Source organism: Zingiber officinale, chromosome 9B, assembly GCF_018446385.1.
Source record: "Zingiber officinale cultivar Zhangliang chromosome 9B, Zo_v1.1, whole genome shotgun sequence".
Classification (NCBI taxonomy): Eukaryota; Viridiplantae; Streptophyta; class Magnoliopsida; order Zingiberales; family Zingiberaceae; genus Zingiber; species Zingiber officinale.
Window position 1 is genome coordinate 34,700,558 of NC_056003.1, and position 26,932 is coordinate 34,727,489.

At 35.1% G+C, this 26,932-nt stretch overlaps 3 protein-coding genes across 4 annotated transcripts; 1 reads left to right on the top strand and 2 right to left on the bottom strand.

The window, feature by feature from the left end:
* The first annotated feature begins 3,878 nt into the window (after nucleotides 1-3,878).
* On the top strand, nucleotides 3,879-5,560 carry LOC122022420. The gene is made up of 3 exons (XM_042580410.1): nucleotides 3,879-4,275; nucleotides 4,846-4,934; nucleotides 5,009-5,560. Exons 1-3 carry the CDS (start codon nucleotides 3,987-3,989, stop codon nucleotides 5,324-5,326), a joined length of 696 nt encoding a protein of 231 aa, XP_042436344.1. The 5' UTR covers nucleotides 3,879-3,986; the 3' UTR covers nucleotides 5,327-5,560.
* On the bottom strand, nucleotides 5,100-6,730 carry LOC122022421. 2 transcript variants are annotated; one of them, XR_006122970.1, is made up of 2 exons: nucleotides 6,139-6,730; nucleotides 5,100-5,235 (listed from the first exon to the last, which is right to left on the bottom strand). XR_006122970.1 is itself a non-coding variant. In XM_042580411.1 (1 exon), the coding sequence occupies exon 1, from the start codon at nucleotides 6,591-6,593 to the stop codon at nucleotides 6,264-6,266; it is 330 nt and encodes a 109-aa protein (XP_042436345.1). In that variant the 5' UTR covers nucleotides 6,594-6,730; the 3' UTR covers nucleotides 6,059-6,263. The 2 variants fall into 2 exon arrangements, 1 of the variants encoding a protein (XP_042436345.1); XM_042580411.1 differs by lacking the exon at nucleotides 5,100-5,235 and having other exon boundaries at nucleotides 6,059-6,730.
* Nucleotides 6,731-7,955: 1,225 nt separating this feature from the next.
* LOC122023981 (transcriptional adapter ADA2-like) lies at nucleotides 7,956-25,025 on the bottom strand. Its single transcript, XM_042582452.1, has 13 exons — nucleotides 24,723-25,025; nucleotides 21,655-21,710; nucleotides 19,428-19,606; nucleotides 16,508-16,573; nucleotides 16,289-16,414; nucleotides 16,104-16,179; nucleotides 11,865-11,928; nucleotides 11,727-11,782; nucleotides 11,065-11,130; nucleotides 10,152-10,371; nucleotides 9,377-9,587; nucleotides 8,640-8,984; nucleotides 7,956-8,359 (listed from the first exon to the last, which is right to left on the bottom strand). The coding sequence occupies exons 1-13, from the start codon at nucleotides 24,773-24,775 to the stop codon at nucleotides 8,150-8,152; spliced, it is 1,728 nt and encodes a 575-aa protein (XP_042438386.1). The 5' UTR covers nucleotides 24,776-25,025; the 3' UTR covers nucleotides 7,956-8,149.
* Between the last annotated feature and the right edge of the window lie 1,907 nt (nucleotides 25,026-26,932).

Here is a 26,932-nt window from a genome sequence, read left to right on the forward strand (position 1 = left end):
GTATTTTCCCATATTTCTCTTGTTAGAATATTATAATCTAAGCTTCCACATGCACAAGCATCCCTCCTAGTATCTTTGGGTTGGAGTAAATCAAATGACTAAGCTAAGAAGTTTTGAACTTTTATTCCATATCGATTGAAATTAACAGTTGTGTGTTTTTACTTGAATTGTATCATATACGATTTTCAAGGGGAAATTTTTAGTTTTAGGTTACATACTTTGTCATTCCATCGGAAATCAATTTTATGACATAGATACTTATGACCTCCCCTACTACACGGTGCAATAATTCCTTAATGTCCCCTCGGATGGATCTAGTGACTAGCGCATGAGGTGTTGTCACCATGAAGTATGAGGTTCGAATCGTATTCGCCCTTTGCCACCAATAATGATTCCTTAACTATTATAACTTTTATTATAACGATATTTTCTATAGATCAAATTACTTAGTGAATTACTCTGTTACATATGCTTGGGGTAAAAGGTTTTTTTTCTAATAATCCAGGTTTTAATAGTTGGAATTGATTAATTTTGGAAGTGACTGATTCATTGTCACGGAAGTTTTTCATTAGTTATCTGAATAAATCCGATAAATGATTGCATTGAAAACCATGGACAGTCGACCTCCACAATCAACTCATCATTATAGGTCATCATATTCTACTTAGGTACTAGAACCGTGGACCACAAACACGATCGCTCCACTAGGTGAAGGCCACCTGGCCTCACTTGGGTATCATACTTCATGTCACTTTCCATCATATTTCTTTCAAAATAGAGTACGTGCATGTTTCTATCGAGAATTATAGTACTCTTGAGTATCTACCAAGCATCTGACCACTGTACCATGGACCTTTGGGTTAAAAGTTTTGTATAAATGTATCGCGTGTTATTATACCAAATTCCACACTCATCCAAATGCTTCAATATCTACAATTAAATTACCATTATCTAAGAAAACCATAAATAAATCCGAATTAGGAAAAAAAAATGCGAGAAAACAGAACATGGGCAAGTAGCGGTGACAGCACTCCTCATTTTAAGTCAAGAATAAGAGAAGAACTTTTTGGATGATGACAAATCCTCAAATTGACTTTTAAGCATTTATTCCTCTATTATTTTATTTTAAAATAAATTCTTTTGATTGACAAGTAATGATTGATACATAGAGAGCCCTTTAATTAAGAAGGACAAGTAGGCAAAACATAGCTAACGAAAATTTTGAATAATTAGCTGATTTAACTAAATGAATAGTCATCTACTAATTTCGATAAGTTCAATCAAGTGTCTAGCTAAGTCTTCATTTGTCAACAAGAACATGACTATTTTGTTTGCCGACAATATAATGTGCTAGTTATTTGGAGCATTGTGTTAATTCTCTTAATAAAAAGTGTCATTTATTCGTCTTCAAATATGCACGACAACAAGTGATGATTCATCCACCATGAATTTATTTTGTTTTTTTTTGTCCCGATAATGCACTACAATTTTTATATTTTTATTATTGATCGATGTTCATATTCCAATTCGTGGGGTCTGATACTGCAAGCTGTACCCACAAAATTAAGGCTAAAATTAAATTAAACCTTTAGACGTGCAGTTATAAAACGCTAAATATATACATCTAACCACAATTTCATGGCATGCACGTTCACCCCCCAACCCCACTTTTAATTGCACCAACATTAAAAATAATAATAATAAATAAATAAATAATAAAAAATGCCCTTCTTGTTAGAGTTATTTCTATTTATAACTTCTATTCGTGTGTAAATTATACTGAATGTTGTTGCGCCATGACTCACGAAGTAGACCAACGAAAGATCAAAGTTATAAAAAGAGAATGTTAACGTGGATATACACAATACGAGGATGAATATGGTAATAAGAATTAATAATATTAAAAAGAAAAATATAATTAAAAAATATATATATATAAAATCATTTAAAAAGATACAAATATATATTTAGACGATTAATAAATATTTTAATTAGACGATATACAATTATAATAAATATGTATATTAATCAAGAAATAGAGATCAAATAAGACTTGATTACTAATAACATAGGATAAAATGTATTTAAATAGATATAGTGACAAAAGGTGATTCGTTCGTCCCAGCGTCTCCGTCAATTCATCCCGAAATCAACACAGAGCTGAATAGCACATGAGAGAGAGTAGGCATTTGGTTACTAGCCAGGATTTGACTCCCAAATATCATGATGGTAATATTATCATGTGCTAGTCAACTATCCGTCTCGAAAGGATTTATTTAAATATAGATGATAATATAATAGAAAATTGAATATATTAGTGTAGAAAAATTTATATAATCAATCCTTAATTACTCAGTGAGATAAAGATTTTTATTGTATTGTTGTTGTTGTTGTGGTAAATTATAACTTTTCATTTTTAAAAAATAGCTTAAGGTTTTATTGATATCCAAATTCTTAAGATATTTTTATTTTTTTATTTGAAATTTCATCTCATCAAATAGTTTGTTGATAATTTAGAAAGGAAACATTTGTATATTTTAATTTTTAAAGAGATGTTTTGGTAATAAAATTAAAAAGTTGGTGGTGATGTTGAAAATTTATTAAACATTAGATTATTTTAACAAATTATATTTGCTAAAATTATGAGTCTAAGTTAACTTAAAGAATCTCTTCCATTAGGTTTGATAAAGAAAATAGGGCACAAATAAAAAAAAATGCCCTTTTTTAAAAATTAAATCATCAAAAAGACGTCTCACTTTGATATTTTATCAAAAGGACAATCTACTCTCTTGTAAAATAACACTTATTCTCATTATTATCCTACCTATATCTCCCGCCTAAATCCTAAATTGGTCGGGTGTATTGTAGCAGCTACGAAACTGTAGCTGCTACCACTATATAGTTTCGTACTTGTTATTATAATATGAAAAAAAAATAAGATTAAAATTATTCGAAACCTCCGAAAAAAATTTAAATGATATTTTTTGGATATGAAACTGTGTCGTTACGAGTTCCACCCTTAATTGTTGTAGATTTCTGAACAAATTTCAATTTGATATATTATGTGTCATGTAGTTCAACCCGAGTTAAAAATTATATATGGTCTTTCAAAATTCAAGATTTAGCATTCATATTGTAATAGCTATGAAATCGTAGTTGCTATTCATATTGTAATAGATATGAAATCGTAATTGCTACAACTATGTAGCGGTCTAGTTGTAGTAGTTAAAAAACTACAGTTGTAGCAACTATGAAACCGTAGTTGCTACAATGTGAATGTTAAATTCTAAATTTTAAAATGTCATAACTTTTGGCTTGGATCGAATCTTAGAACACGCAATATATCAAATCGAATCTCGTTCAAATATCTACAACTAGTTACGAGATGAAACTCATAACGACCTAATTTTAAGCTAAAAAAATCATTTAAATTCTTTTTAGAAACTCCAAATAATGTCTTAAAAATAATTTCATGTTATAGCAACTACGAAACTAGTATTACTATGTGATATCTTAGTTGTAGTAGTTATTATTTAGTAACTACTATAAAATGATCCCGATTCAAGATTTAGATGGAAATATAAGTGGAAGATGCATGTATTAGAAGCTAGCATAGAATAAAAAAATATTTATGTCATTTTATAGGGATAAAATGATATTCCGATAAAAAATAAAGTGAAATATCATCTTGATGTTTCCAAAAAAAAAGGGCGCATGAAATGATATTCATGAGAAATAAATTAAAAAGGTGCTTTTTTATTTGAAGAGATAATTCAGAAAAAAAAACTTAGAGTGGAGAATATTTTTTTGATACTACTTTATCACAAGGTGTCCTTTTAATTTGTAATTTTCTATATTTAAAATGCTAATGGTATGATATTTTAAATTGTACGGTTAGAAAAAATAAAACAAAATTTTGTGTGTATAAATTTGTCTTGTATGAAGGAATCAAATCGCTCTGTTCTACTTCAATTATTCTGTTAGAGATGGGAATTGACGGCAAGAGGCTCTCGTGTTTCGGGGTGAAGAAGAGGAAGAAGGCGGCGGCGCCGAGCATTCGACTTGGTTCGCCGCGGCCCAGCTGGGCGGCGACGCCGAAGCCTCAGCCGGCGCCCGTGGCCGAGGGCGGGAAGGGTCGGGGTGGGAGGAGGATTGTGGTGGCGGTGGACGTGGAGGCGGAGGCGAAGGGCGCTATGCAGTGGGCGCTGTCTCATTCGCTCCACGACGACGACACCCTCGTCCTCGTCGCCGTCGTCAAGCCGCCGTCGAGAAGCAGTAACGTCGACTCCTCTGTTTTTTTTTTTTTATTTTCTCATTTTTATTACAGAAAATTTAGGTTAATACTGATTAAGTTTATTCCATTTTAATCATATTTGTCATATTCAAATTCGTTCTAAATTACTTAAATGATATTCTAAAATACTAAATAAATTATGCATCAAAGAAAAAAAAAATAGTAAAAAAGGGACATCAATAAGTGATCATGTTCTAAGACATTTCATATAATGCTTAAAATTAAAAACCAACATTGCCAATTAAAAAAATATATATCTTACAAGTTTTGTAATGAAAAAAAAAATATCACAAAATTAAGATTATTATGGTTTCAATGTAAACAAGAAATACATTGATATCAAAAAAAAAAAAACTAATAACTAATCCATTCAATTAAAAAAAAAAGTGTTTTTTTTTGCTTTAGAACTACTTTATCTTCTGACCGTCTGATTTAAATAAAAAGACATCTTTGCATTTAATCATATTAAAAGTTATTTAAATAGTTAATTTTTATAATTTGTTATAAAACATTCAGAATTTAAAAAAATTGCAATAAATCTTCCTCTGAAGGTGATCAGTCTGACCATCACAAGGAGAGGAACTCAAGGTACCAGCTTCTCTATGCCTTGCAAAGCATATGCCATTCGAGAAGACCAGAGGTACAGAATTCTTTGTTTGTCGATGCATCGATATCATTCTAGTAAATGGCTTCTGCTTGCTTGTGCATCAATAGATTCAAGTGGAGGTGTTGGTAGTGGAAGGGCGGGAGGCCGGACCGGCGATTGTGGAGGCGGCGAGGAGGCAAACGGCTTCCCTTCTGGTGTTGGGGCAGAGGCAGAGGCAGAGGTGGAGGTCCATGGCATGGAGGTTGTTGGCAGTGTGGTGGAGTGATGGCGGTGGTAGTAGTAGGGTTAGGTCATCAGGTGGAGATGTGGTGGATTACTGCATCCAAAATGCCTCCTGCATGACACTGGCAGTGAGGAAGAAGGGCAAAAGAGGGGGCTACTTGATCACCACCAAGCACCACAAGAACTTTTGGCTCTTGGCTTAGAACAAAATAGAACATATATATGAGTAAATTTAAGTCCACTATTTTACTACTTCTTCTTCATCCTCTTCCTCTTCAGTCTTCATCTTAATTAAGAACTTTTCGGTATGCCATCTTGTTGTATATTGGTCTACATTGTCTACGATAGAAATATATATTGTTGGTGTACCGGATTGGAGATGAGCTCAACCTCTCCGTAATGAATCGATGATGGATGATCAGTTCGATGGGGATTAACAATATTATAATTGTCATTTAATGATTGCTATAATAATCTTATGATGATTTTAACTTGGTGAAATGATTTTGATCAAATTTAAATAATTTTAATTAAATTAACATAAAAATATTTTATATTTAATTGAACTAATTTATTTTAATACATTGTAGTAGTTATAAAAGTTGAATTAAAAATATTTTTAATATGAAAAATATGATAGAATATTTTTTTTTAAAAAAAAAGTTTTTTTTTTGTTTGACTATTCTAATAATCAAGCGCATTCTTTTAATTTTTGCCATTGTACCATAGTTCCATCTCATTTTTGAACTAAATGGATGATAATTTACAACATCAAAGATGTTTATGATCAAAGTGGAAGCGATGAACCTATTTTTCTTTAAAACATAATAATATATTTAATTTTAGAAGTGATTTTTTTAATAAAAAAAGGTGGGGCCTAGGGTAGACAATGGCGCGGGGATAAGCCAGGGTATCGCAGGAAGGGAACGCACGAATAAAACGACGTAAAAGTACACGTAAGTCACATCATAAATATAATTAACGTTTGCAACATTACTTGATGGTTGGATCGTACCTTATTATTCTATTGACCCAATCGTAGCCCTCCATGTAAGCGGAACTACTCCTCACTAACCAGTTCCTGCGCAGCACCGCAACCTCCGGGATCGGCCTTTGCCCCCTTTGCGGCTCGCGTCGCCCTCAGGAGTTCTCCCGCCGCTGCTCCCCACCCTCGTCGTCCGCGTCTCCGTACCCGATCTGAGCGCCGCCGCGTCCGGAGACGTAGTCGATGAGGTCCTCCCCCGAGGGGCCCTGATCCGGCGGGGGTGGCGGAGAAATGCGGAGGATGACGGCGACGGCGACGAGGAGGAAGCCGGTGGAGAGGAGGAGCGGCCAGAAGAAGGCTGCGACGGCGGAGAAGCTCGGGCCGACGCTAAGGAGGCCGATTCCAGCGGCTACGAGGGCGGCGACGACTCCGAGGCCGAGCCGGTTCCGCAGCGCGGCCTCCGCGAGCTGGACGTGGATCGCCATCAAAATGGAAGGAAGGAAGGAGAGTGGAACGGAGGAGGAGAAGAAGGATTAGGAAGATTATATCGCGTTGCACGGATTCTCTTCTTCTCCCCAAAGTCTTGTTTACTTTGGTGTCGGGAAAAGGGAGGAGGGCGTGTAGTACAGGTTATAAGATTTTTGCAAATTCGCCCTTTCTTTTTTCGCATTTGATTTATGGGAATACGACCGTTAATGGCACGTGATTAGTAATCGTTAAAAATATAACAAAAGATGCCCTCGTTATTATTTTGATGTACCACCATTCTGAGAAAAATTAATGTTCTGTTTACTCTAGTTGTCGAAAACAAATTCTAAGGAAAGAGAAAGAGAAAGAGAAAGAGAATAAAAAGCAGGGAAAAAGAAAATGAAACAAACAAAAGGCGGGGAAGAATAAATAGGATAGAAGCTCGCTAAAGCAAGTGAGGCGGTGAAATAAAGAGAAAATATATGCAAACGGTATATTCAGCAATAATAAGGAAAAGAATTGAATAGAGAAACTTTGGAGCATTTGTTAATCTTAAATGTGTCCATATCAATAGAATGGATGATTCATTATTTTAATGTAGTTTCTTTGCATAGAAGGAGATTATGAAAACACTTACTTGAAATCGAAATTTTACTTTTTAAGAGGAAGGACAGTTCATTTTGATAAATTTGTATGGATAGGAAAATATCTAAAAAACCATTTTGGATATCCGTCTATTATTTTATAAAAGTAAACAAACAAAAAGATAAATAGTTCATCCTTTTACATTAAATAATTGAATATATATATATATATCACATTAAAAACTTTTTTTTATTTTTTATTTTCATCCATTCAAGTAAACCGAGAGTAAAATTTTACTGTTTCACTGGCCACACTAGAAAAATAATACTCTTGAGTCTTGATCCACGCTTTTCTTTTATAAGCCATCGGGGTAATTCAGAAATTACAGATAAATCTTAACAGACAAAACAAGATTACAAGGAATTCAAACTCCTTGCAGCAACTTTAATCAAAACAAGTTCAAATAAGGTAGAGTTGATTTGGTCAAAATAACTCCAAAATAATACAATTTTAATCCTCCAGAATTGAAGTTTTGAGTAGAAAATGTTAAATACTATTGTTGTAATAATTTTTTTTCCCGAAATAAAACCCCTTTTGATAATATAGATGAAGGAACCCTTTTAATTTTCTATCATTTGTATTGAGAGAAAATTTTACCATAACCTTCACGAGTTTCAATATTTTTCGATTGTACCCCTAAAAATTTAAATAAATTATACTTTAGCCCATCAAGTAACACTGCAACAAGACCAGAAAGAATGTTTAGCATTACTGCACATTGATAGTATACTTCATTTAACTAGTAGCAAAACCAAAACTTAAAGACTGAGATTACGATGACTGTTGAACTAGTTCATCTTCGTTTCGGTCTCAAGTGATTGTGCCGATGAATAGAAATACAGGAGTTAGATCATTGTCATGTTTTTTGGGCTTATTTTTACAGACTATTTGATGATAAATAGATCTGGGCAGCAGAAAAAGGAAACAATTACTGAACAATGGTAGACTCTTCCTGCTGGCCTAACTTTTTCTTCACCAAATCATAGACCCTGTCCACTTTCACTGGATCAACTTTGAACAAACAATGGGCATCTGATTTGTTGATAATGTTACCTTTGTATATCTCCTGTACCAGTGTCTCTTGCATTTTGAGGTAGTGACTGGGCAGCAATCGGTTTTGACAGCACAGTTCTTGCTCCTGCAGATATCAAATGACAAAATAATAATTATAATTATAATGAAAAAATAATACAAAGAATAATTATCAAACCATATTTGTCATCACCCAATCAGATTTAAGTTCAAGAAGTTTGAGTTTTCAAAAAGGTTTCAGGACCTTAAAACAAAAGGGAACAGAAATTGCAGCAGTTTCTTTCAAAATATCTAATTCACAAGTAAAATGGCATGGCTTAAAAACTAATATTGACAAACTAAAGAAATAAAGGATGGTGCACAAATAATAAATCAGTAGTTCTTACAATATCACTAAGCAATTCTGCCCCAGGAAATCCGGTTATATCCCATTCGTCAAATGGTCTCGCAGCAAGTTGTCCTGCATTAGCTGAAGGTGAGCCTTTGCCGCTGGAATCTAACCCAATGCCACCTTTTATTTTGTGGTCATCATTTGTGTTTCTTGGACTTCCATCATTTTCCCCCTTTTCACGGTTTAACGGACGGCTTGCTTTTTGCATAAGTTTTCCCCCGGGAAGAACCTGGGAGCTTTCCTTGGAGTTTTGTGCATTAGCCTCTAGCTCTCTCTTCCTCTTCTGTTCAGTGTATGCTTTCGCTTCTGCCAGTGTGCGGCACCCAGCAGATCGACACTCCTGGCAAACGGACATGAAATCACAAATGTGCCCAAGTAAAATTATTTCTCAGTAGGATCTTAACTTCTTTTTTTCTCTCTTTTGAAAGTTATCAGTTGGTTAAGGACTCTTTCAGGGTAGCCAGGATGACATCAGAGAACCTTTTCAAGCATTTTACATATCTTAATATATAACAATCATACAACTCAAGGGTGCAATTTGCCAGCGCTTAATGATATTAATCCGAATCTCCTTTTTCCTAAACCAAATCTCCTTTGTCTTGTTGATTAAAATATAAAAGTAAATTGACAACCCTGCTTAACTATAGAAAAAGATTGTACCTGAAGCTCTTGAATTCTTCTTGGAAAATATAGAAGTAAATCAACAACTCTACTTATGGAAAAAGTTTGCACCTGAAGCTCTTGAATTCTTCTTTGAATTTTGCGCTCCTCAATGACACTCTTGACCAAATCCTCATGCTCTTCTTGAGAAAGAAAGCGCACAAAGACCTTGAAACGGTTATAAATGTTTCTGTCCTCATTAGAAATCTCCTTTTCTAATGGATTAGGATAAAGTAAATTCCTTTCTAGAATAAACTCCTTTCTCCGCTTCCTCTCATCAAGCCTATCAAAAAGTTAATAATACACCGGTCATAATTTTAGCAAGTCTGCAGCAATAAATATGCTATCCCACAAGTACTACAAAATATGCAACCCAAAGGCCATTTGAGCAACAATTTGAAAAGGGAAACGGCTTTATGTTCGCATGGTAAACAACATGCATTAAAGTAAAATTGTACTGGGGAGACAAGTTGGGTACATAGCCTGAGATGGTAATTAAGTTTATGCTAAATTAACTCAAAAGACCATGCAGTTGAGACCGTATTTCTTATGATGGAAAGAAGAGGAAGGTGAAATGGCTTGAGGAAAACATGAGGCAGCCCTCCGCTTCCTACTAGAGAGAGTGGAAAGGACAAAAGTGAGAGAAATCTCTCACAATTTTCCTTCAGTTGCTTCCGCCCAAACCATGATGAAAGTCAGGCTTCAAAGGGCGTGTGCAGGGACGAACTTTTTTGTGTTCTTTTACCCTATACTCCTTTTCTCTTGTTCAGTTCTCTCCCCTTCGATTGGCCTCCCTTGTAGGAACCAAAATGATAATAAGTGATGGATGCAATCTTTTGCAACTAACCTTGACAAATAAATTCGTAGCATTCGCAGCTTTAGTTCCCGCTCTGTTTCTGAGTCATTTTCCTTAAACTCCATATCAGCTAATGCCTGCTCTGCATCATTATCATATTCAGGATCAAATTCTTGCCTCTTCTGATTATAACCACTCTCAATAAACATAGGATCTTCCTCTCCTGAATACTTGGGCTTTTTCACACCAATTGTCCTATCTGCATAAGAACCTGGCAATCAAAAATGTCAAACAGGTTCATCACATATTAAAGTAGAAAAGCAAGAAACATAGCATTCCGAATTAACATCAACTTTGCATTTAACAAGAAAATAAGAAATAATAGTCACTGAGGCATGTATCTACAAAGCAGCAAGCAGAGTGGCGTAGCAATGAGTGTGATGGAAATAGACCATTTTAAAGATAAATTGGTCAAATAAAATAAATCCTGTTCAGGATCTAAATTTCTAATTTTTATTTTATTTTTACTTGGGTCAAAATATAATTTTATCTTAACCCTACTATTATTTTTCCTAGCACCTACAATCTATTTTGCTTGTCTTATGAGAAACCAAGTTATTATAAAACCCATAGAAGAGATCTACATTTCATTGTTCATTTGTTTAATCGATAATATAAAGTTTCAATTTTCATATATTTCCTGTTCTCACTCTCACAAGATCATCAACTGAGTCAAAGGCATCCAGATCCATTGTAGCATTGCACCAGTGTCTAGTATCCACAACTTGTTATGGTACTATGGTAGGAGAAAATGGCATCTCAAGGCATTGAAGTGAATGGATCAGAAGTAGAAAGAAAACCTAACAGAATTTTTTTTTCAAATATTTTAATGCTTAACCAGATAATAACAAAAAACAGAACTTCAGAAGAAATTTAGCACATGTATGCTCATCCTGATGTCAACCTTCTACTTTAGGTCCATCAGCATTATCCTTAATCTGTCCTGTGTTTAAAGCCATCTTACTTGCACCTGCAGAAAGACACAGAAATCAATCAATCATACAAGGAATAGCTCTAACCTTAGATGTGAAACATTTTAGTGCTTAGGCCCGTCTAGGTCCTAGAGGTGTCAAAAATGAACCCAACCCGCCAACCCAAGTCAATCAAAAAAATATCGGGTTAGGGTTCGGGGTTTTTAGGTTGTGTTAGGATCAGGTTGAATTCGGATTGCCCGGTTTGACTTGAATTTAGGATTTAGGAGTTTTTTGGGGTTAAATTAAATTTTATTTTGAAAATTAAGATGCTTTATATACAAGGTTAGTATGATAATGATGAAGTATTGAGATAAAAGTGAAGAATATTGAAAAAATAATAATAAAAAAAAAAGCCTATTCTTAATCGAGTTGGTCGGGTTACTTGGGTTCGGGTTTAGGGTTGTGTTTGGGCTCGGGTCAGGTTCGGATTGGGATTTTTTTTTATAATATCCTTGCTTCGACCCGCCCCAAAACCACCCGACCCATCTGAATTGACACCCCTAGGCCCATCTATGTTTGTCTCCAGAGCAACAAAGAACCAAGAAAACATCTAGTCATGAGGAAGAAACAAAAAAAAGAGAGAGAGAACTACCTGGAGCTAAGTTTGATGGTGACCGATTAACTGAACCATCACTTGAATCTTCAACCCTGTCATGGACACACACAGAGAAACAAAGGTTTCAGAAAAGATTCTAGAAGGAAAAGGAAAATTTTTGGTCAAACTGCATACTTGACCCTTGCAGGTGAAAATGGTGACTCATCCTTTGGTATGACATCACCAAGCAATGAAGTGCCTACAATAAGGAAGCATTAGCATCTAGATAATCAATATTGTTCCTATTGGGCAAACACACTAAGTATAAATTCATTGAATATAACAGTCAGTTTTATGCCTGTTTAACTTAAATAAACCTAATCCAAACCCATTAACCAAGACTACCCCTACCCTATTCCTTGTTTGATCACAAACAAGCAGGAAACCCACTGCATCCCCTTCAGTTCATGAACCACTCACAATCCCTTACTATGACCTTCTCACTCCGCCCTCTCCTCTTTATCAACCTTCTCAAGCATCTCCCCACTCCTTCTAAATGTAGCAGTGAATGCTACTTCTTACAGCCATGCTGGTAAGCAGCAGACCGTCTGTGTAATCCAAGTAACCAGAGATGGTTGTTCCTTCTGGTTTGCTCCTTGCACATGACAATGCCAATGGTTTTGCTTCATCAGTGAGCGAGTGAGCTAATCCTCCTCCTTCCACATGAAACCCTCCTTTTGCTGTGAGAAGCAAAATCATCGCCAGCCAAATCACCAACATACGGCAGTGAAAGTTATAAGTGGTGACCGGTGGATCTTAGAGCATTTTAACCTTTCTTCCTTTGTCTTGAATTTGGGCTAAAATTTATTTCCCCTCTTATTTGTGCAGTGATCAATACCCTCAAGAAAAATCCTTTCTAGCACTGACCTTCGTTCTTTTAAAGTAAGATACTCCCCTTGCTTGATGGTCTAACTGTTGAGTTAGGGGATCAACCGAGGCAATGACCTTTAAAGCATACTATTGGAAGAGAAGACAATGATGAAGAGTTCTCATACCTTAGTCATATGATTATTGCCCAAATCATTGTAGATGTTAGGTATGAGATATGTTTGATGGAGGTACTAAAGGTGAAGATGTGCAAGTGTCTTGCACCTGTTGAGACTAAGAGAGAGGTAACAGGTAAGAAAGCTACCGGACACTTAATTGAAATTATTGTTGTCAAGATCGGTATTGATACAGATCGTTCAAATTAGATTGGTATCAACAAAGCCAATCATCTTTACTGAGAAATTGGTTATCACACAGATTGTTTGAAGTTTAAATAAAGTCAAGATTCAAAGAAATTACCAAAATATGAGTTAAGTGACACACTTCATTGCTTACTCTATCGCCACAAATGACACACTTCATTGCTTACTCTATCGCCACAAGTTCAGTGACAAACAAAGCCAGAAGAAAGATCCGTAACTACAACTGCTGAAGAACTAGAGCAGATTTTGAAGTTAGATTTCTCTTGTCATGGTGACAGTGTTTTGAAATTCCAAGATCCAAAGATTGTGTGTCCCTAAGTCACATATATTAATGATGAACTTTTGAGGGAGGTGTACTATTTACACTTTGCAATATACTCATGCAATTGTACTGGTGTCATTGCGTGAAGAGAAATATCATAAATTGTGGCTCAGTGTTTGATGTGCTAGTAGATAAAGGCAGAAGGTCAGCAAATTGCAGGGTTGCTTCAGAATATTCAAATCCCTAATTGATGGAAGTAAATCACTATGGGTTGGTTGTGAAAGGAGCACATCTCAATTTAGATTGTAGTCAACCACTTAACCAAGTCAACCCATATCTTGCACATCCATAAATATGATCGACTAGCCAAGTTTAATTGTAGAGATCATCAAACATCATGAGATTCCTCTTAAGCATCATCTTGAACCATGACCCTCGTTTCACTTTGAGACTTTGCATTGTCTTCTCCTAGAGCTTGCAAAAGGCTTTGGGTACCGATCTTAGATATTACACTATCTTCCACTCACAGACAGATGATCAGTTAGCGAGCATTATTTAGATTCTTGATGGTTTTCTGTAAGTGCACGGGACATAAGTGGTAGTTGAGAGGAGCATCTACACCTAATGGAATTCACATAAAACAACAGTTGCAGCCACCAAGGGGGCCACTATTTGAGGCACTTTAAGAGATAACTTAGCAATCTATTGTGCCTTAGGATAACACTGATGAGCAGCAAACAATGGGCCCCTGGTAAATTTAGAAAGATACAGAGTAGCACAAAGGGTGAGATAGAGACAATTCACCACCAAAAGAGTCGACAGAAGAGTTATGTGAAGTAGAGTGTTAAAGTGTTACAAATTCGGATTAAGACCATGCCTTCTTCCACATGCCCCCTCCCAAGGGGTGACTAGATTCGGTTTCAAGAGAATGTTGGCCCCCAAATCTATTTTTCCATTTTAAATCCTTGAGCGAATTGGTTTAGTAGTCTATAGGTTTGCTTTACAACTTTGAATATTGTGCACAACTTGTCTTATGTGTCCATGAAAATACTTGTCAATCTCAACTCACATTTTATATAGAGACTAGCAGCACCACTTAATGCTGATGCAACTTATATTGAACCACCAGTTAGCATTCTACACCATAAGGAGAATTGCTAGTGGAACCAAGAATCGAGAATATGTAAATTGGGAAGGTCTAGTAGTAACACTCCAACACCATTCAAATCAGAAGGCTACTTGAACTTGAGAGCGACAATCACATGCATGTTGGATATCCTTATCGTTTTACTTTCGGTAACTAATTGTAGGAATTGAATTTCAACTCAATTGGGATCCCTGTGACACAAATTCATCCTCTATCCTATTCATCATTCAATCACAAGTAAGGGGGAGATGGAGTCCACTGTTGACTTTTATCCTTCATCCTCTTCTTTTTATCCACCTCAAGCCTTTTTCCCTTCTTACAAATCAAGTGGTTTAATTGCTACCTCTTCCAGCGACACTAACATCCAGTGGCCCGCTATGTGATCCAGGCAGCTGGAGAGGGTCATGTTCCTTCCAATTTATGTAAACCCTCTCCCCTCACATGTGAGCAACGCCAACAATGAGAAAGTGGTCTGATCCCAAGCAAAATCAGTGATCATATACCCACACCTCCCACACAAATTCCTCCTCTCTCTGGAGATCATGTGTTCCATTATAAGATAATGTGGATCTGCGATCATTAAGTCTATTGGCTTTAGTGCTAGAGTTCCATCTTTATGCCGAGTAGCCCCCTTGGGTTGGTGCGGAAGCCTTGATCGCCTACTTATACTGAGCATGAGGTGTTTGCATGCCCATACACCTGTTAGAAATTTTTGCTTGGATAAACTATAAATACAATATTTATCTTTCCTACTATTTTCTTGTCTATTATTTTTGGTTTCCTTCTTTTTTACTGACAATCTAAATTTTGTTTTAACCTCACATTAACCTAAGGCGAGAAGTTGGCATTGAGATAGATTTGTCAGGCGTACTACTACATTATTGCTTTGAGACATCACTGCTACTTGACTTGAAACATCTTTGCATCTTTTCGAGTTCTACCAGAACAATTACTACCTTAGTCATTGTGTATTTTCCCTATTTGGACATGTTTCTGATGCTTTAAGGCTATTTTATAAATTTTCATGTTTTCTTTAGTAATAAATCATTTTTGTATTGTTAATGTTTTATTTGCATTATTGCTATTGTTATCCTGAGATGCTTAGTGCAAATGTTGACACACACTTTTGTGGCACAATTCTTTAACTGCCATTAGAGTGGTTGTACAGCCCTCCGAGAAATTGCTCATACCCATGGTTGGAGGGTCAATCATTGTATATGTTAACAACTACCACTGTTTGTGATTCACTCTATAAGTTACTGAGGTTCACTCTATATCATGTTTGTTATTATGTAAAGTAGGCAGAAAATAATAGAAAGATCTACTTAGAAATCTTCTGAGATAAGATTTACTTCCGGTTGGATGGAACAATTTGATTACAAGAAGGAAATAATTTCAGTATATTAAACATACTAAGATTCTCATTTTCTTTACTTCGACATACGGGTGTTCTAGATTTTTTTATTTATTATTTGATAATTAAACAACTACAATCATAAAATGCTAATGCACGAGAATTCCATGGGTACTAGTCACAACACAATTACAATGTTGCATAAATTAAAAATGGATCTTCCAGAACTAGAAAAACAATTACCATAAATGAATATGAGAGATTGCAAGGGGAAGTTATATCAGTGGTAAGAGAAAGAAACATTTAACTGGATAAGTGACAACTCTATGAAAAGGATTTTACTAGAATTGTAACAACATGATTGTATAAACCCAATAACTAGTTTAACATAACTGATTCATGCAGAGAAACCATAACTAACCTTTCTTTCCCTCAACTTGTACTTTAGCCATAGCAAGGAGTTCCTTTCGATTCTTACCATTAACTCGAGACATATCCTGTAGTGGGTTCCAGCAACCAAGAAAGGATAGGCTTGACATTGTAAAATGAGTACCACAAAAGATTAAATAATGAAAAGAGCAAACTAGTTAGGGGAAGATATAGTACTGGAAGAGGATAACAAGGTGAGTTCAAGTATGATGTGGTATAATGATCAATGCACTGTGCTTTGCTCTTTGTACCCACATGCTCAGCAACTTCAGCCCAGTTCCCCAGCCCATACATCTCAATCCCCTAAAGGTAACCGAAAAAGCTACTTCTCAAGTTTTACACAAGGCCCAAGAGATTGAACTACAAAATATTTCAGATAGAGAAGGATGGAAATACCTCTAGAAGCAATATTTCCTCGTCTGCATTCCAATCTGGACAAATAAGAGGGAAAGACAAATTGTCCTGTAGGAAAATCAGTATTATTAGCCATGGAAAGTAACCAAAAAGCAAAAATTCCATCTTAGTAGAGAGACAAGAAATAGAAGTAAAGGACTAAGAAAATTAGTAGACGCATTTGCTTAAACAGTTAAATAATCATTTGCATCAAGAAAACTCAGCTAGATGGAATCTTCCCTAAGAACACTACATTTCCAGTTTCTACCATTTTGCCTCTTTGGTGCATAACTTACAACTCAATCAAATCATTCACTGCTCCTCTCCTCTTTCTTTTCTATTCAAAATAAATGGTTTGCTACAATAGAATCTGGTAGATCTATATATTAGTCCATTATTCCAGTTTCACATAGAGAAAGGTCTGTGTAGTATTTCTTATACCGTTTTCACATAATTACTGGACTTTTATTGTGTTATTTAATGATTAAGTAATTGCTGTCAGTTGTAGAGCCAATGATATGGGATTTACATGTAATAGAATGCCAGACCAAAAAAAGAAAAAAATTGTAGTATTAATTGTAGGTCCAATACAATTGAAATTTTGGTCAAGATAAGGATGCTAATATTGGATCGTTATAAAACAAAAGTGTAGCTAAGGTTGGGGCAAAAAAAATTGCATAATTAGAATTAACAACGGCGATGAATAACAGCTTTATCTGCACCAGAGAAGTTCATAAGAATCTGAAATTGTGTTATGCATAAAGGTAGCTATAGCATCTAATAAAAGAGAAATAACAGTTAGTTCTGAACCAAAAATTATCACATCAAAAAAATAGAAATGGATGAAACTCAATATAATCTGACTAAAACATCCAGATGTTGGCTTGTCATGATTTAACAAATTGAAAAATAATAAATATCTTAATGTCATATTGCCACAAAAGAACAAAACAACACAGTGTGATCCTATCTGTACAAGAATTTTACAATGTGAACACAAATCTGATGATAACTTTGTATGAATGAAGAATATAATTCTACCCCTGTAGGGATGCTTAATATACTTAATATGCTTGTTTCCATAGACTAGTAGTTCCACTGTCATAATAACCCATGTTTTAGCACAAACAGAGGAGATCAAGAAAAGAAGCTCTTGAAAATTATTTTAAAAAGGTAAATAATGACAAAATTCAATTCTAAGACCTTATGCAACAATATCAAGGTCCTTACTAAGTGAGCTAGCAAACGACTAGAAAACATTACCCATCATATGTACAAATGAACAATGACTTGTTAAACAAGCACCAATCATGTAAAATTGATCCACAATAAATAAACATTGAAGGTTTCAAGTTCAAATCGCAACAAAGGTGAATAAGAGACAAATGTCAAGATGATAGATCAAGCAACGGTATCAATTGCATAGAGTTCACTTTCAACGCTTTTAGGTAAGCTAACCAAGCTTCAAATTCTCGAGCCGTGCTATAGTTTCAGTATTTGACTATAATGATATTGTTTTAATATCATGTTGACCTTCTGATGCATGGTGTCACTGGAAAATTAAAAGTGGAAGAAGAAAGAAGATGAAGAAGAAAAATAAGGTAAAAGAATCATATACTTAAGTTTGTATTTTGTTTTCCATCTAAAATGGCAAGGTCTTGACATTATCTTGTATGGGCACAAGCTACAAAATAATGGTAACATTATATAATACATATTGACATGTGTTGTAACATGTCAAGGGGTGTATTGTTGATATGACTCGACATAATGCACAGGAGACATTGCTTGTGTTTTATCAGCACGATACGAGATTTCAAACCATCATGCTACTAATTGTAAGTTTATTCAAGATGCTACTAAAATTGTGAATAAAGGGGAAAAAATCATACAACTTCTTTAAGCTAATAATCAACCAAATTCAACAAAAAAACAATTAAAAAGCAAGAAGCTTTATTCATCCCCTCAAATTATTCTTCAAAGTATAACTTCACTTCTAAAAGGCAGTATGAGAAGCTACAACAACTTCAACTTCACTCCACAACCACTCTTGTTAGGCAATTGCATTCCCCTTTTAGGATTTTCTTTTTTCTCAAGCAAATCAGCATGGCAAAAGTAACTGTATTAGCTAACTTTCAAGTGTTCCGCACATTTAATATGCCTAAGTACAATAGTCAAAATATACTGTGGTTATTACTATTACATACTTCACTTGAAGTATCCATGGGAATCAAATAAAACTTATGAAAGTGCTCATTCCATAATGTCAACCAAGAGATTCATTCAGCATGTTTTACAATGAAAGCATAAAGGTTGAAGAGAGTAGAATCTCAAAACCAATGATGACATAGAAGAAATCTTCATGTGAAGATACAAGCCAATGTGAACTAGATGCCTAAAAATGACTAAGAAAACCAAGTCATATCACATTGATATATAGAATGACGATAAGGAAAAATTAATGATAACTTAGAAGTCACATAATATGAAGTTGCCTTCATTTGATGACAATGTTTCTTTTCCATGAAAAAAGTATTTGATGAAGATATTTTAGATTACTCGTTTCAATTTAATTCTTAATGAAATGATAATGTAAGATATGAATTTTTATATACGAACAACTACTTCATGTATACAATTATTCATTAAATGGAATATCATAATATCATACATATTTTTTGATATCAAAATGTTATGAAGTAAGATTCTTTTTTAACATAGTTTTAAATATTTAATTTGCATCTTACAATTCATGATTTAAAAATTTACCAAAAAAGTTGACAATACAAACCTCAATTTGATAACCTTAAATATATCACGAAAAGGCCCAAGTTTAAGAATGAGAATTTTATCACAATATTGTGCAGTAATTTAAAAACATATATGTGAATGATAAGATTAAGATTGGAGAAATTGTGCTAACCATAACTCGATATGGATGGTTGCTTTTGTGTGGAGTGACTTCAGCACCAACAGAGAAGCACTCCACACATAAATCAAAGTCAGGACATTTTGTACATTTGATGCGAATCTTCCCAGAAATGTCTTTGTTGCAATAGTTGCAGTGAAACAAAACTTTTTTCCCTTCACTAGATCCTGGGCCTGCATCAGTAATCAGTCAGAAAGCTATCATGAGTTTTTTTTTTTTAAGTTTGAGATTTCAACAATCAAAAAGGAATGAGAATCATAGCGTTATCACTGATAATTCTAACAATGTAATGCAAAAAGTATTCTAATTGGTAAGAAATTAAAATATATAACACACCATGGACCACTTTGAGTCAAGTGTAACAGTAAAAGATTAGCAAACTATCATTTAGGGATGCAAACACAAGCACAAGAAAACTATCGAAAGCAACTTCAGTGTAGTTTAATATTAACTTATTTGATTGCAGCGGCATGCTCTTAAGAACTTACTCCAAACTTCACTATAACATAATCCTACAGCCTCAAAAACAAGAAATGTTGGTCTTACAGAAAAAAGGAAGTAAATCCCCTCTAAAAGAAAGAAAACGTTACTTTTGTAGCAACACATGGTGTAATCCCACCAAATATAGCCTTCAGTTAAAGAGAAATCATAGGGTCCATTAAACCAAAGTTTATAGTATCATTATGAGCCAAGTTTAGGTTCACAGCCAGAAGGATATGATTTTGATATCGGAACATTCTGCCATTCAACATGCATAGCACATGTCAAAATCCTATATGATATGTATAAATTTCAAACAATTTATATACTTAAATTAATTACAATAGTTCATTAATGGAACTGCACTGTGGGTTGATGGAAAATAAGTATTGTCTTGATTGTTTGCATCATCATCTCTAACCTTTATATCCATTATTCTAGACAACTGCTTATATCCACTGAATCATGGGACACCTCACAAGAAACAACTATTCAAGAGAAAGAGGGATGGTATCTTTTCATGTCCATCTTATCCTATCCAAAGGATTAGTGGAAGCATAATGTTTCCATGCCCTTTTTTCTAATTGGGGTTGCAACTGAATTCAAATTGGAATTGCAAATTATGGGACTTAGCTGCCAATTTTGTGACTTAATTAAGCTACTAGTGTCTTGAAACCAGATCATGGTCAATCCTATCATGGATTAGAATCACTATCACTATTTGGCTATTCGCTGGTACTGGTCCTCCCATACACTAGTCACGGCCAATAGCTATCCATGATTTACCTCTCTTCACATAACCTAGGGACGGATTGTGAGGGGTGTCTGGGGTGAGAGTTATCACTTTCTGCCACCATGGATTAGAATCACTATGGTTCACCTATCTGTCTCTTCGATGGAAATGGTACTCACATGCTAGTAGTCCATGCTTATATTTTCCTCATTATATGCAAAGGAAAATCAAATAAATAAACATTTACATCCTCATGAAGGGCTCAAAACTGTAGACTTGTGTAATCAACATGCACAATCTTCTCCAGAAGGGTCAAAGGACTCTTCCATCTTGCCCCAAAAAGAGTGATACGATACAAGAATCCTCATTGAACTTAAATGCACAGTACATGACAATCAATACTAGTGAAGATTTCAACATGATCTCGTAGAGCATCATTGGAAATGATGGAAGATACTACTCTCCAGCATCCTTGTAGCTTGTACATAAAAGTAAAGCTATTTGTTGAAAATGAAGGTTTATCCAGAAACATATTGTTTTACAATCAATGTTCACAATCCATCATTCAAAATTACTCAATATTTTTCAAAATTGCTAGTTATCCAACTCCACTATATTTGACAGATAATGTTAAATTACTATCAAAGGTTGAAGATTGTGTTTGACGTTGACCAATTAAAAGTTGAATAATAGTATCCAATGTGTTTGTTGTAATTATTATAAGACCACTAGTGATATAGTCTTCCATAAAATTGAATGGAAGCATAAGATCCATTAGTTGACCCCAAATAGGTGGGACCAACAAGTCTTGTTGTTTGTGGTTTGATAGATAACGTGCTATTTTTTAGCACATTTCTTTCATGAGACAGCAGATTTCATAACCCTTTTCTAGGAAGAAATGATTCTCATCATTGGTACAGCTGACCAAATAGGAACAGAAAAATGATTACAAGAAACTTCTGCTATTCCAAATTCTAGAAAGAAAAGAAGACATGAACAACAACAAACCTGTCGTTGCAGTTTCCAAAGCTTCTCCACTTGAAGCAACTCTCCTTCTCTTTGATCTGAAAGAAAAGAGATATCAGAAGTAAACAATAAAAAAGATATTGATCACAGAAGAAATAACACAGTTTATCCACATAACCCATATAAACATTTCACAAACCTAAGCCACCATTGCAAAGCTTTATCATTTAACACACTGCTACATAGGAAGAGTATATATTACTGATTCATAAACATATTCAAGAAACCAACAAAAGCAACTACAAGGCATATCTCTACTATCTAAATGTTTTTGATTGTTAACATACTTGGATAGTTTAAAAATGGCATAAAATAAAAATTCTTTAACCTTAAAAATCTGACTAGCAAAATAACCTAACAACTAAAGAGTAACAATGAGTTAAATGAATGTGGATATAGTCATTGCTAGTTTCATAAATGTATATGGTTGTTGATGTACAATTTCTCTGCATATGCCATATATAACCAGAGCACGTGGCTTATACAGGGTATGGTCCATCAAATAGGCCCATGTGGAAGCATTTGTAGTCATCCAAACTCCCTAGATTTCAACCATTCTTATTTGCATACCTTGAAAAACATTCTTGCTCACCCTGTCATAAAAATCTGGGATAAACTTCTATTATTGCTACTTATAGTGTACATAGATTTGAGAAAAGATATTTTTGCTGATTAAAGTTGTCTCTTTATAGTATGATGGTTGATTGGCTGACACCAATTTCAGAACTAACACAGCTTATTCTTGTTGTGTTTCAATCTTGCCATGTTATTTTCAGCTGTATTGATTTATTATTGATTTTAAATCTGATTATAAAAGCTTCAATAACAGGCCAGTTAAACTCGTATTCAAGGTTTAAAATCTCCACCCATGTTGAGGTTTCAATGACCGGAATGATACGATATCAATAATTCTATTTATATATAGTAATTATTAAATAAATATGTTTATTGTGTATAATTTAAAAATAAGTTGTATATTGATTTTATATAAGCTATTTGAACAACTTAATATGGTTAGAAAAAATAATTAAATATAGTTTTATTTAAAGATGTATTAATAACTCAAATTAAAATTCATACATCATAATTATATAAATTAATTGTTTATTCATTTCATTAATTATTAGTTTAAATAATATATATTTTAAATAGTAAAAAATATCAAAATATCAATTAAATAATAAAAATAAATAAATAATAATAATAATAAATTATCAGAATATAAATATGATTTATTAGAATTTTTAAATAAAATTTAAATCAGTAAAAAAGAATTTTTATAATATCAATTAATATTTTAAAATTTTAAATATATTTTTTATATATTTTATAGGGATAATTTAATTAGACTTTATGAAAGCCTTTTTGGCGTCGCGCGACGACGGAGGCGTTGTGCGACGCTTCCGGCAACGAGGCGTCCCGCGATTCTTTCAACGGCCCCGAAAGAGTCCCGCGACACTAGGGGTGTCAATTCGGGTGGGTCGGGTCGGGTTGAGTTTTTTTTTTTTTTAACCCAACCCGAACCCGACCCGAACCTGAGTTCAACCCAAAACACCTAAACCCGAACCCCAACCCGACCAACCCGATCAACCCGAACCCAACCCATATAACCCGAAAATCCGATTCAAAACGACTTTTTTTGGGCTATTTCCCTATAATTCTTCACTTTTATCTCAATACTCCATCATTATCATACAAACATAATATTAATATACATAAAAATATCTAAATTTTTAAAATAAAATTTGATTTAACCCCAAAAAAACCCACAAAATCCTATATTTAAGTCAACCCGGGTCAACCCGAACCCGACCCAACCCAAAAATTTTTAACTCTCCAACCCTCCAACCCGAACCCGACTCGAACCCGAAAATGCCCAACCCGAACCTGATTTTTTTCGAGTCGACTAGGGTTGGGTCGTCGGGTCGGGTTCATTTTTGACACCCCTACGCGACACTTCCAGTCGCGCCAGAAGCATCGCGGGACGCTTCTGGAAGTGCCGAAAGTGTCGCGGGACACTTCCGGCGGCGTCCCACAATCGTCGACCGCGCGCAAATGATGCACACAAAATTTATTCACATGTGGTGCCGGTTTCGCTTCCACACCAGAACGGTAAATTCCGGAGGTTTCAGGTGGCACGGCTCGACACTTCAAACACTGCTCATATTACATTTACTGGTCTGATGGTTAAGCATCAATAGGCAATGAAATGAATCACACTCAACCAAACATAGGCAAAAAGAGACTCTATAGCCGCATTCACAGGAACAATGTAATTGATTTAATGAAGATATTACAAGGGTCCTTCTCTTCCTGATTTAATCATTCACCTGTTCCATTCTATTAGACTTCCCTAAACATCTTATTCTCCAATGGTGATAGAATAATGGGCAAAAGAAGTATCTTTTTATTTAAAAAAAATATTATAGTTTCCACATCTTAAACGCTGAATATCAGCTGACTTAGATAGAAAAAAAATACTCCTTGAATTGCACTAATGGTATGCCTAGATAATTCTTTATGTAATTGTGCACCAAATCAATTTCATAGTGCTCTCTGAAACCTCTATTACAAACTAAAAAACCATATTTTCCAGTTATCAACTAATTCATTGTGTCCTTCACAGCATTGTGGTACCTATTTGTTGAAAAAAGGAAAAAAAAACAAATTTACATAAAAAGCATAAGTCTATTTTTATAAACAATATTGAATTTTTCAAACTTATCTTTTCCAGTAAAAAAGACGAGTGAGTTGTGGTTTCTTTTTCCTATTCGGAAGGAATATACGTAACAACATATCTTTTCAGTTCATCTTTCCTCCACGTTTAAGTTCATAAACAGTGCATAAAATGAGCTCAATTATCTTAGAAACATTGCGAACTATGTGAGTATAAACAATATTTAGTGCATAGATTCCTTATTTAAAAAAAAAATTAATACACACATAAATACAAAATATTGTGCAAATGAACAACGGCAGGGAAACTCCATAAACCGACCATGATTTCTCTATAGAAAACTTTTATAAAGGGAAAAAAAATCCAAATCTACCTCGGATTCGTGTCATCGTCTCCGGAGTTGTGCACCGCGCGGGAGCGACCCATCGAGGATACGGGGAACGAAGCAAAAGCCCTAACAGCCCACGAAAAGGGATTCCGCGTCACGGAGGACGGAGAAGGACAAGGAAGCAAGAAAGGGATCGAGAGGAGCTATTCTTCTTCCATTAGGAGCTCGGAAGGCAACTGGATCGGGGCGGCGATTTCACAGAGGCGTCGTGATCGGCGGAGGAGGCGGGACGACCGATCGAGCTTTTGTCTCGCCAGGACCTGTGACCGACACAACAATCCAATGGACGACAGGCCGTAGCTTTCTTGTAACGAACGGTTCAGATCATCTGACAATGGAAAAATGGTTAAATCTCACTGGAGCCCCTCCTATTATTACTTTCTACATCTTCAAATCAATTTTCTTAAAATTGGCGGTATTATTTTGTATAAAGCAGTTTTAAGACGGAGAAGTATTATAAAAATATATTTTTTAATGAAAAATCTAACCTTTATTAAATTCTATATTATATAGATGTCAATATTCCAGCAAAAAAAAATAACCCTGTCTGAAAGGCGCTTCCAAGACTGTTTTGAAAGAAAGATAAACTGGAAGTCATGATTTGTTAGATGCTAATATTGATATTTAAAGAATTAAATTTTAAATATCAAGACAAAACTGTTATAATAATTAATCACTGATATAATTAGGATTTTAAAATGGACATTCTATTCATGGAAGCCATGATCCAAAGCAATATTAATTTAAAATAATAAATATAATTAGGATGTCTTGTCCATGGTGGCAACTGGCAATACATCATGTGATTAAATCAATGCAAAATGTCCAAAAATGTCTCCTTCATCACAACTCACAGGAACATTGGAGAATGTTCCAACAGTGTAATGCCAACCACAAATGAATCTACACCTACTTACTATAGTGCTTTTTATATTTACTAAATACAATTTTTATTCTTTAAATTTATTATTTTACATAATTAAATTTATTTTAATATTCAGTTAAGTAAAATTTTCATTACATTGTGGTAAATCATAACTCTTTGATATATTGTTGAAAAGTTTACCAAGATAAAGAAGATTGACTAGAAAATTATATGGGCCAACATTGCATGAGATTTTAGATTAATGATATGGGCTAATATGTTGGTAAAAGTGAGTGCATTCACTCCTAGTATCTCTGTCAATTTACTCCTGTCAATTTGTTCTAAGACCAATATGAAAAAGATAAATCACAAACGACTATTAATCTTTAATATATATATATATAATAAGATATATACATTTATTTTTTAAATTTTTTTTAGCTATATGTTATACCAGTAAGATTTTACTTTTTTTTTTTAGAATTTAGGGATTACGTTACAATATTAAATATTAATTCTGTCCAAACGCTAAATCAACTGACGCTGGGGACGTGGCGCTCCCTGCTAGCTCCTCGTATGCTCCGATGATCCTACAACAAAACCGAGCCGGGTGGGGTTTCCCGGCGACGGCCCTCCGACGATCAAGTCAGGCAAAGGGGAAACAAGGAGGTGGCTCCGAAGATCTAAGATTGCATACCTCCGGCGAAATCTGATAGCTCTTATATAGAGCTATGGTGAACTTGGCGCACACACATCGAGGCGTACACGTGTCCTGCACCATACTTCAGTATGGGCTTGTCAGAAGAGCATGTCTGACGCCATACTGCTACAGTCCAAATATCTCCTTGATGGGATAGAAGAACCTTCCATCGTACGATTCTACGTATGGTCTGGTCATCGAGCATGCCTGTTGTCAGCGACAGAGGTTACTAGGATGACGTCCCTACTGTCCTGTCTTTTTTTATTTCATCTTCTCGATCCAAGCATCCAGTTGCTCAGCGGCTCCTTACCTTCGACCCGTCGTAGATGTTGGTCCGCCCGAGGGAGATTCATAGTCCCCTGCTCGGACGAACACTTTGGTCTGGTTGCCTGACGCCTTGGCTGAGCGGACAGGCCGCTCGGCCTTGTACCCTTGCCTTGGGCCACGGCCGACCGGACCACCTACTCAGCCATATAGCCTTTTTACCTAGGCGTCTGAAACCCGGGCTCATGGCCGGCTTATAGTTCCTTCGGCTGGAGGGCATGGCCAGGCGATCGGCATAGGGTGCCCGCTCGGCGAGACGACGGGGTTGACCCCTCTTTATTGCTGACCCCTACGTGTAGTTAACCC